This window comes from Ranitomeya imitator, chromosome 3, assembly GCF_032444005.1.
Source record: "Ranitomeya imitator isolate aRanImi1 chromosome 3, aRanImi1.pri, whole genome shotgun sequence".
NCBI lineage: Eukaryota > Metazoa > Chordata > Amphibia > Anura > Dendrobatidae > Ranitomeya > Ranitomeya imitator.
The window spans coordinates 708412068-708428386 of NC_091284.1; the positions used below are offsets into that span (position 1 = coordinate 708412068).

The 16319-nt window shown below is 40.6% G+C and overlaps 1 protein-coding gene across 4 annotated transcripts in view; it reads right to left on the bottom strand.

Annotated features, from left to right (window-relative positions):
- SCN8A (sodium voltage-gated channel alpha subunit 8) overlaps window positions 1–16319 on the bottom strand; it is a 295986-nt gene that overhangs the window by 93586 nt on the left and 186081 nt on the right. For 3 of the 4 annotated variants that reach the window (XM_069758645.1, XM_069758644.1, XM_069758643.1), the window contains one exon: window positions 8492–8583. In XM_069758645.1, coding sequence (XP_069614746.1) covers window positions 8492–8583 — 92 coding nt within the window. Of the gene's footprint in view, window positions 1–8287; window positions 8380–8491; window positions 8584–16319 lie in introns of all 4 variants that reach the window. The other variant, XM_069758642.1, reaches the window with a different exon arrangement.

Consider the following 16319-nt stretch of genomic DNA (forward strand, 5'->3'; position numbering starts at 1 on the left):
TAAATAATATTTATAAAAACGAATTGCAAAAAGATTTAAAATATATTCTGTCTCCACCAACTTTACCCAACTTTGACCTTTGCCTCCAGGCATTACCGTACAGGTTATGCCAAAATGCAATTTTCAAGTTTGGAACAGACTTTTGAAAGGACACAAAGCGGAGCCCTGCTTTTTCATACTGCTAGTTATTGTTTAAGAGACGATGCAAAAAATGTGCGCACAGCATAAGCACAACATGCGCATTAGTCTGAACATGCTTAATTAAACATAAACCATTGCAGTATTTTTTTCAGCACTAAAGAATCTAGACACCAAAATCTGACAGAAAAAAAAAATATTGACACAAATAAAACGTAATGTGTTCTTTTCACATTACAATAAGTATAAGAATGGACGCCTAAAACTTCAACTCTTTAATCAATCAAGACTGAACTTGCAATACTCGGGCACAGTCGGCACCGTGCCATGCCTGGTAATAAACAATAAACAAAGATTAAGAAAAAAAATATTATGGTGGGCGCTCTCACAAAGAAGACAAGGATGGGAAGCTGTAGAAAAACAAAAAACCTTTATTAAAAGACGGCAACGCGTTTCAAAATTCGATCAGTTTTGAAACGCGTTGCTGCCTTTTATCTTTTAATAAAAGTTTGTTTTCTTACAATTTCTCATTCTTGTTTTCACAGTGACAGCACCTACCACAATGATTATTTTAAAATTTTGTGCCTTGCAATTTTTTTTTAATGTCGTCTTTAAAGGGCAGAGCTGCAGTCTATAAGAGGAATACCATTTTACTACTACTCGCATCTGAGTTGTGGCTGACCACCAGGTGAGCAGATTCCATCTACTCGTCCCTGTTTCTTATCACCAGGACTTCACCATGGAGCGCTCATAGTTTGTTTTTTAGATTTGGTAACTAATAAAGGGGGTGTGGCGCTTGTCATGGCACTGCTGCTACTTTATTCCACTCATAGGGAGCCAGACACCACACAATGTAAGATTGATAGCCTATCCTAAGAATAGCCATCAACTTCTCTAACTTTTAGAAATGATTAAACTTGTTTCTGTTTTATAAAAAGTTTTGAAAAACATCAGATCTGGTTGATTACTAGACTTTCATCACTTGGGCATTGGCTTCTTCATTGTTTCTCAAAAACTATGTGTTAATTATACCAAGAACAAAGAGAACTTTCAGTTTCTTTAACCCTGCTGTTGTCTTCGGTCAAAAACGACCGACCTTGAACTTCAATATTCTTTAAAATATTCAAGATGCGGCTCTGAAACCCGTGGCCGACCGACCCATCCTCATTTAAGTCAATCAACCACAAGTTTCAGAACCGCATCTTGAACACCCCAAAAAATACCAAAGTTCAAAATCGGTCTCCCCAGACCGAAGACAACAGCAGGGTTAAAATCCCAATGAAAATGCCAATACAAACTTGCAAGGTACTTTGCAGCTTTAGGGGCACAGTTTTAGGTGGCTCGCATTTCCATAAACTAGGTATACCACTTACCTTGTCCTCACTGTATAATTAAATATTACACTCCCTTTGTTACATACAGCATGTCAAATTGATATTTGCAAGTTACAGTAGATGCTTGAAAACTTACATATACAGAAAGGTAATGTTCATGGTTAGCATCTTAACCATGAAATTCATATTCACAGATCAAAATCATAGCAGATAAATGCATGCATCAGTCATCATAAATCAGCAACGTTTTTCATGGTGGGAATCAAGCTGGGATTTCAATGTTTTCATGCAAACCATTTAAACGCCAAGGCTGAGCCACATTCATGTATGGAATTTGCGAATGCCAATTAAAAAAAAAAAGTAATAATTATAAAACACGGAACATAATTATACAACTTGCCTTTTTATGAGAACCAAATCTTATCGTTTTAATGACTAAAAAAAAAAACTGGACGTACAAGGAATCAAATTCTGAAATTTAGTATATTTTTTTTTTACTTTTTCCAGCACCATTTTTTTTTCAAATGGAAAGTTGAAATTTTCTAAACAAATGAATATATAGTATACTTCAGAAAATACTAAAAATATAGTATGCAAATGCAAGACATCTACAGTCCTAATTAGAAATGTATCATTTGAATCATCTGAGTGTCGATATTAGGTGGATAAAGTATCACAAACTAATTGCTCTGCATTTATAGCGAAGCTATTACGCTGCAAATAAAAAAAGTATTATATATTAGATATACAAAATTATGTATATTTTATAAATAAAAATTGGCAATAGTAGCTTAAACTTTCTTCATGTGTTATATGCTTTACAATATTTGGTAAGAGATAACTGTATACCTATGCTAAGACCTAAGCTTGAAGTCAATTGTCCATTTCATTTTCCAGGGAAGTCAGCATACACTTAAGTGATGCCATTACAACCATAATACATCTTGAATTATTGAATAATGGCGGAAATGGAATCCCTCTCACTTTCTTGTCTTTTTCCTTTAGCAATTTACACTTTTCTTAATTTTGTCATGACACTGTTTTATTACCATCCAAAATTTAGTTGAAAAAAAATAAAAATATGCATTGTGCCTGAAACATATTGTTGCTAGTGGGATACTTTCTAATTAAAAAGCCAAATAAATCAATTACTAAACAGTACTTTCAAATTATAATATTTCCTTATTATGATGAGTAATGGACCATTACTCCTCATAGCCTCATTGGCTGAATTATCGATTATACTCATGTGTCCGTCCTGAGTGGTGAGACCGTTCAATTTTTTACTTTGAGCACTGGTTATTTTGAGCACCTTTCACTTGTTTATGTGTTTTTTTGTTGGGTTCTAATGTTGTTATATATGGTTATTAAAAGTTAAGTTTTAACATTGGTATCCCTCCATAGCTGCAGTCATCCGTTTTCCCCAGAGGGTGTTGTATAGTGCGGATTTATTTCCACACGGCTACTGTATTCCATAAATCAATAGAACACGTGAAAATAAGAAACTTTCCAATATATCTTATCAGAGAAATCTTCTCTGATCCTTCACTGATTCATTGTCAAAACTCTCAATTCACGGGTAAAATCTGAATGCAATGAAGACGGATTGTTACACTACTGAGATAGAAGATAAGAGTTGGTGCTGATAATATTATATGTAGGCAGGAAGGAGGAGCACTAATATTATATATAGACAGGAAGGAGATTTAATATTATATGTAGACAGGAAGGAGGAGCACTAATATTATATGTTGACAGGAAGCAGGAGCGCTAATATTATATATAGACAGGAAGGAGATTTAATATTATATGTAGACAGGAAGGAGGAGCACTAATATTATATGTTGACAGGAAGCAGGAGCGCTAATATTATATGCAGGATACGGTAAGGAAACACGGCACTCAGTAGATATGAGGGTTGGCGGTGCTCAAGTAGGGTGTCCACCCCGTATATTAAAGATGAATGAAACTTGGCACTCAATTTTTGAGAAGAAAAGCTTCTTAGTTTATTGATGCATCCAGACAAACAAAACCGCTAAAAGTTTTCGGTCCACACCGGACCTTCGTCAGAGCGTTTCTTAGACATTGACTAGTAAATATATAAAAATAAACATAGTGTCACATGATGCAGAAGTATACGTCATATAATGCAACAATAAAAAAATCGACCTAACGGTGAAAAATAGGAAAGTAATATAACTTTAAATATAAATATATTACTTTCCTATTTCTCTCTCTTAGGACCCATTCTACCTTGTCTTTTCTTTTCTCCTCTTCACCTTTTTGGTCTTCCCTTTGTTTTTCCTTATTTTCTCCCTATTTTCTGGTGTGCCCAGCTAGATTTATGTGCACAGACTCACGTATCCTTTATTTCTCTAGGTCCTCACGTTAGATCATCCACCATGCTATTCCACATAGCTTCACTGGAGGCGTATTCTGTACCACATGTCTGCGCTTCTAATCTCTGTATAGTACATTTCTGTGTTGTATCCTTTTACCGTACTTAGCTAGACCTCCTTGTCCTGAGGTCACACCATCACCAGCGTCCTCTCATCTCCAGCACGATTGTTATTTCCCTTATCCAGTATCTCAGCACGGACCATATCTCCACCTCGCACGGAGCACCGTTTATTCTGGATAGTTTCATCTCTCTGGCACATGTCTCCCTACACCAGATGGAGCATCACGTATATGTTTGCCTTTTGTTTTTTCACCGTTAGGTCGATTTTTTTATTGTTGCATTATATGACGTATACTTCTGCATCATGTGACACTATGTTTATTTTTATATATTTACTAGTCAATGTCTAAGAAACGCTCTGACGAAGGTCCGGTGTGGACCGAAAACGTTTAGCGGTTTTGTTTGTCTGGATGCATCAATAAACTAAGAAGCTTTTCTTCTCAAAAATTGAGTGCCAAGTTTCATTCATCTTTAATATTATATGCAGACAGGAAGGAAGAGCTCTAATATTATATGTAGACAGGAAGGAGGAGCTCTAATATATGTAGACAGGAAGGAAGAGCTCTAATATTATATGTAGACAGGAAGGAAGAGCTCTAATATTATATGCAGACAGGAAGGAAGAGCTCTAATATTATACGTAGACAGGAAGGAGGAGCTCTAATATATGTAGACAGGAAGGAAGAGCTCTAATATTATATGTAGACAGGAAGGAGGAGCTCTAATATATGTAGACAGGAAGGAAGAGCTCTAATATTATATGTAGACAGGAAGGAGGAGCGCTAATTTTATATGTAGACAGGAAGGAGATTTAATATTATATGTAGACAGGAAGGAGGAGCACTAATATTATATGTTGACAGGAAGCAGGAGCGCTAATATTATATATATACAGGAAGGAAGAGATTTAATATTATATGTAGACAGGAAGGAGGAGCACTAATATTATATGTAGACAGGAAGCAGGAGCGCTAATATTATATACAGACAGGAAGGAAGAGATTTAATATTATATGTAGACAGGAAGGAGAAGCGCTAATTTTATATGTCGGCAGGAAGGAGGAGCTCTAATATTATATGTACACAGGAAGGAAGAGATTTCATATTATATGTAGACAGGAAGGATGAGCTCTAATATTATACGTAGACAGGAAGGAGGAGCTCTATATTAAATGTAGATAGGAAGGAGGAGCTCTAATATTATATGTAGACAGGAAGGAGATTTCATATTATATGTAGACAGGAAGGATGAGCTCTAATATTATACGTAGACAGGAAGGAGGAGCTCTAATATTAAATGTAGATAGGAAGGAGGAGCTTTAATATTATATGTAGACAGGAAGGAGAAGCTCTTATATTATATGTAGACAGGAAAGACGAGCTCCAATATTAAATGTAGATAGAAAGGAGGAGCGCTAATATTATATGTAGACAGGAAGGAGGAGATCTAATATTATATGTAGACAGGAAGGAGGAGCGCTAATATTATATGTAGACAGGAAGGAGGAGCTCTAATATTATATGTAGACAGGAAGGACGAGCTCCAATATTAAATGTAGATAGAAAGGAGGAGCACTAATATTATATGTAGACAGGAAGGACGAGCTCCAATATTAAATGTAGATAGAAAGGAGGAGCGCTAATATTATATGTAGACAGGAAGGAGGAGCTCTAATATTATATGTAGACAGGAAGGAGGAGCGCTAATTTTATATGTAGACAGGAAGGAGATTTAATATTATATGTAGACAGGAAGGAGGAGCACTAATATTATATGTTGACAGGAAGCAGGAGCGCTAATATTATATATACAGGAAGGAAGAGATTTAATATTATATGTAGACAGGAAGGAGAAGCGCTAATTTTATATGTCGGCAGGAAGGAGGAGCTCTAATATTATATGTACACAGGAAGGAAGAGATTTCATATTATATGTAGACAGGAAGGATGAGCTCTAATATTATACGTAGACAGGAAGGAGGAGCTCTATATTAAATGTAGATAGGAAGGAGGAGCTCTAATATTATATGTAGACAGGAAGGAGATTTCATATTATATGTAGACAGGAAGGATGAGCTCTAATATTATACGTAGACAGGAAGGAGGAGCTCTAATATTAAATGTAGATAGGAAGGAGGAGCTTTAATATTATATGTAGACAGGAAGGAGAAGCTCTTATATTATATGTAGACAGGAAGGACGAGCTCCAATATTAAATGTAGATAGAAAGGAGGAGCGCTAATATTATATGTAGACAGGAAGGAGGAGATCTAATATTATATGTAGACAGGAAGGAGGAGCGCTAATATTATATGTAGACAGGAAGGAGGAGCTCTAATATTATATGTAGACAGGAAGGACGAGCTCCAATATTAAATGTAGATAGAAAGGAGGAGCACTAATATTATATGTAGACAGGAAGGACGAGCTCCAATATTAAATGTAGATAGAAAGGAGGAGCGCTAATATTATATGTAGACAGGAAGGAGGAGCTCTAATATTATATGTAGACAGGAAGGAGGAGCGCTAATTTTATATGTAGACAGGAAGGAGATTTAATATTATATGTAGAGAGGAAGGAGGAGCACTAATATTATATGTTGACAGGAAGCAGGAGCGCTAATATTATATATACAGGAAGGAAGAGATTTAATATTATATGTAGACAGGAAGGAGAAGCGCTAATTTTATATGTCGGCAGGAAGGAGGAGCTCTAATATTATATGTACACAGGAAGGAAGAGATTTCATATTATATGTAGACAGGAAGGATGAGCTCTAATATTATACGTAGACAGGAAGGAGGAGCTCTATATTAAATGTAAATAGGAAGGAGGAGCTCTAATATTATATGTAGACAGGAAGGAGATTTCATATTATATGTAGACAGGAAGGATGAGCTCTAATATTATACATAGACAGGAAGGAGGAGCTCTAATATTAAATGTAGATAGGAAGGAGGAGCTTTAATATTATATGTAGACAGGAAGGAGAAGCTCTAATATTATATGTAGACAGGAAGGACGAGCTCCAATATTAAATGTAGATAGAAAGGAGGAGCGCTAATATTATATGTAGACAGGAAGGAGGAGATCTAATATTATATGTAGACAGGAAGGAGGAGCGCTAATATTATATGTAGACAGGAAGGAGGAGCTCTAATATTATATGTAGACAGGAAGGACGAGCTCCAATATTAAATGTAGATAGAAAGGAGGAGCGCTAATATTATATGTAGACAGGAAGGACGAGCTCTAATATTATATGTAGACAGGAAGGAGGAGCTCTAATATTATATGTAGACAGGAAGTAGGAGCTCTAATATATGCAAACAGGAAGGAGCTCTAATATTATATGTAGACAGGAAGTAGGAGCTCTAATATATGTAGACAGGAAGGAGTGCTAATATTATATGTAGACAGGAAGGAGGAGCTCTGCCTTTAGCTCCTCCTTCTTCCCTCTCCAATTTACACAGAAGATGGCAGTTGGTACTGATAAGATTCTATCTCAGTAATGTAACGATCCGTCTTCACTGAATTCAGATTTTACACATGAATTTAGAATTTTGAAATTAATGATCAGTCCAAGAGGAGGAAGAAGCATATTTCTCTTATAAGGTATGTTACAATTTTTACAGACCCTGCCATCTCACCAGCAGCTGGATCCTTATTTTACTCCCAGCTCCCTCTTTCTGGTGCAATTTTAATCAACCCTCTTTTTTACCCAGTGAAGCGCTAGTGTGCACCCACTCATACTTCTAACCATGTTACAATTTTTGTTATTTTGATTGGTACTAACACATTACAAAATAAAAATTAAAACGGTTACTATATTTATTAAATTGATAAACAATATGAAAAACCAGATATAATTAAACTCTTGAGTAAAAAAAATAAAATTTTATAATATATTTTTGATTAATAAAATTCCTTATTTTAACCACCACTACATAAGTTCAGCTCTGTTGGTCAGAAGGCTAATAGCATACATTTGCTATTTATATGTTAATGCAGTCTACAAACGCTATAGTAAGGCTACCTGTCAGGAAGAAGCTATGAAATGTCTGATGATGCTAGAAAAGGGGCTGAGTAAAGTGATCATTAGCTCCGTGGCATGCACATGTCCAGAAAGCTGGAGAGCACAAAGTGTGCAGAGACTTTATTAGAGAGTAAAAAAATGTATTAACCAGTACTTTTCATGTAAGCAGGTCTTCAGAATGGAGACATTATACTTGTTCACGGTATCAAAAAAAGGCAGGTTGCAAATCCTGACAAAAATGTATCTGCACCATTTTTGCAAGAGACAGAACATAACATCTGCAGGAGATCAGCCTTAGAGTTTAAATCTTTTCTCACCTGGAATGACAGAGATAGTTTTCAAAGCTCGGAGAACTCTGAATGTTCTCAGCGCTGAGACATTCCCAAGGTCCACAAACTCTGTCACATATCTGCAATAAGGGAGGTCACACACAAACACAATGACAAAACACAAAACAGCTACAACAGGAAGTACGTCACAGGGCCTATCCAACACCTAACATCAACTGCAGGCCGCCTTACCTGGTATTACAGATATAGTTTTCAAAGCTCTCAGAACTCTGAAAGTGCGTAGAGCTGAAACATTGCCTAGGTTTACAAACTCTGTTATATACCTGCAGAATCAAATTAGAGTTACTTGTAAAGGTGCGGATTGTTCCATAGAAGCCCAACATTAACTACTCTCTTCCCAAGGGCTCGTAAAAGGACCACAGTGCCCAAAATGCCAGTGGTCATCTATGAGGAACGTATTGAGAGTATGGGCAAAATGTATATGTAAAAGTTTTCCTTCCCGGGATGTATAACATCAGCTTTCTTTCCTGGGATATTAAAGGGATATCTATGCTGGCCCTCTGTTGTATTGTCAATGTGCATACAATGAGACAGTTTTTAGAGGTGGGATTTCCTGGTAAGACTTTGAACCTTTTTCCATATACAGTATATATATGTATTCATACACCGTGAATTTTTCCACATTTTTACACTTGCAAATGCTATTAACTTGAAGATATGAGGTTATCATTCTGAAGCTGCCCAACGCCCGCACTGAAAGCCCCACTGCTGGGAACAGTGGCGTAACTTGAAACTCATGGGTCCAACAGGGCCCCCAAATATTTTAAATCTTTAATAGCAATAGACTTTTTTTTATAGGCCAATGGGACTTTTAGGGCTCCCTAAACTCCAGGGCCCGAGCGCGATTGCAACCCCTTCACCTGTTGTAGTTACATTCCAGGCTGATCCCTTTGCAGAGAAACAGCCCCAAAGCATGATGTTGTCACCCCCATGGTTCACAGTAGGTATGGTATTCTTTAGATGCAACTCAGCGTTGTCTCCTCCAAACACGGCGAGTTTTGTTTTTACCAAACAGTTCTACTTTGGTTTCATCAGACCATATGACATTCTCCCATTACTCTTCTGGATAATCCAAATGCTCTCTAGCAAATTCAGACAGGCCCGGACATGTACTGGCTTAAGCAGGGGGACACATCTCACTGCAGGATCTGAGTCCCTGGCGTGCAGGTCATTCACTAAGTCCCCCCGTGTGGTTCTGGGATTTTTGCTCACCGTTCTTGTAATCATTTTGACCCCACAGGGTGAGATCTTGCATGGACCCCATGTCGAGGAAGATTATCAGTTGTCTTGTATGTCTTCCATTTTCTTATTATTGCTTCCACAGTTGATTTCATCACACCAAGCAGCTTGCCTATTGCAGATTCAGTCTTCCCAGCTTGGTGCAGGGCTACAATTTTGTTTGTGGTGTCCTTCGACAGCTCTTTGGTCTTCACCATAGTGAAGTTTGGAGTGTGACTGTTTGAGGTTGTGGACAGGTGTCTTTTATACTGATAACAAGTTCAAACAGGTGCCATTACTATAGGAAATGAGTGGAGGACAGAGGAGCCTCTTAAAGGGAACCTGTCAACCCGTTTTTTCAGATTGAGATAAAAATACTGTTAAATAGGGCCTGCACTGTGAGTTACAATAGTGTATGTAGTGTACCCTGATTCCACACCTATGCTGCGAAATACATTACCAAAGTCGCCGTTTTTGCCTGTCAATCAGGCTGGTCAGGTCAGGTGGGCGTGGTGACATCGCTGTTTCTTCCCCAGCTTTCCGTTGGTGGCATAGTGGTGTGCGCATGTCCAAGTTCCGAATCCACTGCGCGCAGGTGAAGAAACAGCGCACGATCTGCGCTATTACCCTTGTCATCGGTGGGGGCGGCCATCTTCCTGAGGCCGCGCGTGCGCAGGAGTGCTCTGCTGCACGGGGCTTCAGGAAAATGGCTGCGGGATGCCGCGTACGCAGATGGAGATCGCGGCGGCCATTTTCCTGAAGCCGAGATGCAAACTCACAAAACAGCCACTTACAACCACCGGAGGGAGCCCAAAAGCGGAATTCACAACAGTACCCCCCCTTGAGGAGGGGTCACCGAACCCTCACCAGAGCCCCCAGGCCGATCAGGACGAGCCAAGTGAAAAGCACGAACAAAATCGGCGGCATGGACATCGGAGGCAACAACCCAAGAATTATCCTCATGGCCATAACCCTTCCACTTGACAAGATACTGAAGCCTCCGCCTCGAAAAACGAGAATCCAAAATTTTCTCAACCTCATATTCCAACTCTCCCTCAACCAACACCGGGGCAGGAGGATCAACCGAGGGAACAACGGGCACCACATATCTCCGCAACAAAGATCTATGGAAAACATTATGAATGGCAAAAGAGGCTGGAAGAGCCAAACGAAAAGACACCGGATTGATAATTTCAGAAATCTTATAAGGACCAATAAACCGAGGCTTAAACTTAGGGGAAGAAACCTTCATAGGAACATGACGAGAAGACAACCAAACCAAATCCCCCACACAAAGCCGGGGACCAACACACCGACGGCGGTTAGCAAAACGTTGAGCCCTTTCCTGAGACAACGTCAAATTGTCCACCACATGAGTCCAAATGTGCTGCAGCCTGTCCACCACAGAATTAACACCAGGACAATCAGAAGGCTCAACCTGCCCAGAAGAAAAACGAGGATGAAAACCAAAATTACAAAAGAAAGGTGAAACCAAAGTAGCCGAACTAGCCCGATTATTAAGGGCAAACTCGGCCAACGGCAAGAAAGACACCCAATCATCCTGATCAGCAGACACAAAGCATCTCAAATAGGTCTCCAAGGTCTGATTAGTTCGCTCAGTTTGGCCATTAGTCTGAGGATGAAACGCCGAAGAAAAAGACAAATCAATGTCTAGCACAAAAGGCCCGCCAAAATCTAGAGACAAACTGAGAATCTCTGTCAGACACAATATTCTCCGGAATGCCATGCAAACGAACCACATGCTGAAAAAATAATGGAACCAGATCTGAGGAGGAAGGCAACTTAGGCAAAGGTACCAGATGGACCATTTTAGAGAACCGGTCACAAACAACCCAGATAACAGACATCTTCTGGGAAACAGGAAGATCCGAAATAAAATCCATGGAAATATGCGTCCAGGGCCTCTCAGGGACCGGCAAAGGCAAAAGCAACCCACTAGCGCGGGAACAGTAAGGCTTGGCCCGGGCGCAAGTCCCACAGGACTGCACAAAAGCACGCACATCGCGCGACAAGGAAGGCCACCAAAAGGACCTAGCAACCAAATCTCTGGTACCAAAAATCCCAGGATGACCAGCCAACACTGAACAATGAACCTCAGAAATTACCTTACTTGTCCATCTATCAGGAACAAACAGCTTCCCCACTGGACAGCGGTCAGGCCTATCAGCCTGTAATTCCTGAAGCACCCGCCGCAAATCAGGGGAGATAACAGAAAGAATCACCCCCTCCTTAAGAATGTCAACCGGCTCAAGGACTCCAGGAGAATCAGGCGAAAAACTCCTAAAGAGGGCATCAGCCTTAACATTCTTAGATCCCGGAAGATACGAGACCACAAAATCAAAACGGGGAAAAAAACAGGGACCATCAAGCCTGTCTAGGATTTAGCCGCTTGGCCGACTCGAGGTAAATCAGATTCTTATGATCGGTCAGGACCAGAACACGGTGTTTAGCTCCCTCAAGCCAATGTCGCCACTCCTCAAACGCCCACTTCATAGCCAACAACTCCCGATTGCCGACATCATAATTGCGTTCCGCAGGCGAAAACTTTCTGGAAAAAAAAGCACACGGTTTCATCAAAGAACCATCAGACTCCCTCTGAGACAAAACGGCCCCTGCCCCAATCTCAGAAGCGTCGACCTCAACCTGAAAAGGAAGAGAATCATCCGGTTGACGCAACACAGGGGCAGAAGTAAATCGGCGTTTAAGCTCCTGAAAGGCCTCAACAGCCTCAGAGGACCAATTAGTCACATCAGCGCCTTTCTTCGTCAAATCAGTAAGGGGCTTAACCACACTGGAAAAGTTGGCAATGAAACGGCGATAGAAATTAGCAAAGCCCAAAAATTTTTGAAGACCCTTCACAGATGTGGGTTGGATCCAGTCATGAATAGCTTGGACCTTAACAGGATCCATTTCTATAGACGAGGGAGAAAAAATAAAACCCAAAAAAGAGACCTTCTTAACTCCGAATAGGCACTTAGACCCCTTCACAAATAAAGCATTATCACGAAGGATCTGGAACACCATCCTGACCTGCTTCACATGAGACTCCCAATCATCGGAAAAAATCTAAATATCATCCAAATATACGACCATGAATTTATCAAGATAATTGCAGAAAATATCATGCATGAAAGACTGGAACACAGATGGAGCATTAGAGCGCCCAAATGGCATCACAAGGTATTCAAAATGGCCTTCGGGCGTATTAAATGCAGTTTTCCATTCGTCACCCTGTTTAATACGAACAAGATTATATGCCCCTCGGAGGTCAATCTTAGTAAACCAACTAGCCCCCTTAATCTGAGCAAACAAATCAGTAAGCAAAGGCAAGGGGTATTGGAATTTGACTGTGATCTTATTAAGAAGACGATAATCAATACAGGGTCTCAAGGAGCCATCCTTCTTAGCAACAAAGAAGAAACCCGCTCCCAATGGTGACGAAGAGGGCCAAATATGCCCTTTCTCCAAAGATTCCTTAACATAGCTCCGCATGGCTGCATGCTCTGGCACAGACAGATTGAAAAGTCGGCCCTTAGGGAACTTACAACCAGGAATCAAGTTAATAGCACAATCATAGTCCCAATGGGGCGGAAGAGAACTGGACTTGGGCTCATCAAATACATCCTGGAAATCCGACAAAAACTTAGGGACCTCAGAAGAGGGGGAAGAGGAAATTGACATCAAAGGAACGTCACTATGTACTCCTCGACAACCCCAACTAGTCACCGACATAGTTTTCCAATCCAGCACCGGATTATGTTCCTGTAACCATGGAAATCCCAGTACAACAACATCATGCAGGTTATGCAACACCAGAAAACGGCAATCTTCCTGATGTGCAGGAGCCATGTACATAGTCATCTGTGTCCGGTACTGAGGTTTATCCTTGGCCAAGGGTGTAGCATCAATGCCCCTCAAAGGAATAGGGCTCTGCAAAGGCTGCAAGGAAAAACCACAGCGCCTGGCGAATTCTCAGTCCATTAAGTTCAGGGCAGCGCCTGAATCCACAAATGCCATGACAGAAAAGGACGACAATGAGCAAATCAGGGTCACAGATAAGAGAAATTTAGGCTGTATAGTACTAATGGAAACAGACCTAGCGACTCTCTTAGTACGCTTAGGGCAATCAGAGATAACATGAGCCGAATCACCACAGTAAAAACACAGCCTAATTCTGAATTCCTGCCGTTCTATTCTAGTCAAAATCCTATCACATTGCATAGGTTCAGGACTTTGCTCAGAGGATACTGCCATATGGTGCACAGCTTTGCACTTGCGCAGACGCCGATCAATCTGAATGGCTAGAGACATAGATTCGCTCAAACCGGCAGGCATAGGAAAGCCCACCATAACATCTTTAAGGGTTTCAGAAAGACCTTTTCTGAAAATAGCAGCCAGAGCCTCTTCATTCCATTTAGTGAGCACAGACCATTTTCTAAATTTCTGGCAGTATAACTCTGCGCTTCCTGACCTTGACACAAGGCCAACAGGGTTTTTTCTGCATGATCCACAGAATTAGGTTCGTCATACAATAATCCAAGCGCTTGAAAAAATGCATCTACATTCAATAATGCCGGATCCCCTGTTTCAAGAGAAAAAGCCCAGTCTTGAGGATCACCACGCAGCAAGGATATGATGATTTTTACTTGCTGAATGGGATCACCAGAAGAACGGGGTTTCAAAGCAAAAAACAATTTGCAGTTATTTTTAAAGTTCAAAAACTTGGATCTGTCCCCAAAAAACAAATCAGGAGTAGGAATTCTGGGCTCTAAAGCCGGAGTCTGGACAACATAGTCCTGGATACTCTGTACTCTTGCAGCAAGTTGATCCACACAAGAAAACAAACCCTGAACATCCATGCCAAAGCATATATCCTGAACCACCCAGATATCAAGAGGAAAAAAAAAAGACAAACCAAAGCACAGAAAAAAAATGGTTCAGAACTTTCTTTTCCTTCTTTTGAGATGCATTTAATTCATTTTTGGCCACTTGTACTGTTATGATACGGTGGTCTAGGAGCAACATGGAACGAGCTCTGAAGGACGTGTTAACTGTACTGACCGCAGTCCCTAAGCTCAACACAACGCTAGAAGTAGCCGTGGAATGCTCTTAACTCTCCCGAGGCATCTCGTCACAGCCTAAGAGCTAACTACCCCTAAAGAAAGAAGCAGGAAAACTATCTTGCCTCAGAGAAAATCCCCAAAGGATAGATTAGCCCCCCACAAATAATGACTGTGAGTGGAGAGGGAAACGACATACACAGAATGAAACCAGGATGAGCACAGGAGGCCAGTCTAGCTAAATAGATAGGACAGGATGAAATACTGTGCGGTCAGTATAAAACACTACAAAAATTCACGCAGAGTTTACAAAAAAAACTCCACACCTGACTAAAGGTGTGGAGGGCAAATCTGCCTCCCAGAGCTTCCAGCAAGACAGAATTAATAGACACTGATAAGCTGGACAAACATAGAAAGCACAGAATGGATAAGTCCACAATCTATGGACAGAAAAGAGCAAGCAAAAACTTAGCTTAGCTGAACTGGTCAGGATAACAGGGAACTCCAAAGAGATGTGAATCCAACCAGGAACCATTTACAAGTGGCACTGGCTGAATACAGAGCCAGACCTAAATAGCCGAGCAGAAGAGAAGATAAGTGGAGGCAGCTGATGACAGCTAACTCCAAGGAGCAGCCATACCACTAGAAACCACAAGAGGGAGCCCAAGAGCAGAACTCACAAAAGTGCCACTTACAACCACCGGAGGGAGCCCAAGAGCGGAATTCACAACAGAGCACTGACCTTTACTGAGGCAAGTAAGGCCTGCAGTTCTTTGAATACTGTTATGGGGTCTTTTGGTACTTCTTGGATGAATCGTCGCTACACTCATGGGCTAATTTTGGTGGGCTAGCCGGCCGGCCACTCCTGGGAAGGTTCACCACTGTTCCATGTTTACACCATTTGTGGATAATGGCTCTCTCAGTGGTTTGCTGGAGTTCCAAAGCTTGAGAAATGGCTTTATAATCTTTTCCAGACTGATAAATCTCAATTACTTTGTTTCTCATTTGCTCTAGAATTTCTTTAGATCACGGCATGATGTCTAGCTTTTGAGGATCTTTTGATCTACTTCATTTTGTCAGGCAGGTCCTATTTAAGTGATTTCTTGACTGAGAACCGGTGTGGCAGTAATCAGGACTGCGTGTGGCTAGGGAATTTGAACTCAGCTTCACGAGCATGTGATAAACCATAGTTAATTTGTGTTTTAAGGAGGGGGGCAATCACTTTTTCACACAGGGCCCTGTAGATTTGGACTTATTTTTTTCTTAGTAATAAATACCTTCATTTAAAAACTCCATTTTGTGTTTACTTATGTTATCTTTGGCTAATATTTAAATTATTTTGGTGATCTGAAATATTTAAAGGGAACCTGTCACCCCCAAAATCGAAGGTGAGTTAAGCCCACTGGCATCAGGGGCTTATCTACAGCATTCTGTAATGCTGTAGATAAGCCCCCGATGTATCTTGAAAGATGAGAAAAAGAGGTTAGATTATACTCACCTGGGGGGGCGGTCTGGTCCGATGGGCGTCGCGGTCCGGGTCCTCCCATCTTTATAGGATGACGTCCTCTTCGGGTTTTCACTCTGCGGCTCCGGCGCAGGCATACTTTGTCTGCCCTGTTGAGGGCAGAGTGAAGTACTGCAGTGCGCAGGCGCCGGGCCTCACTGACCTTTCCCGGCGCCTGCGCACTGCAGTACTTTGC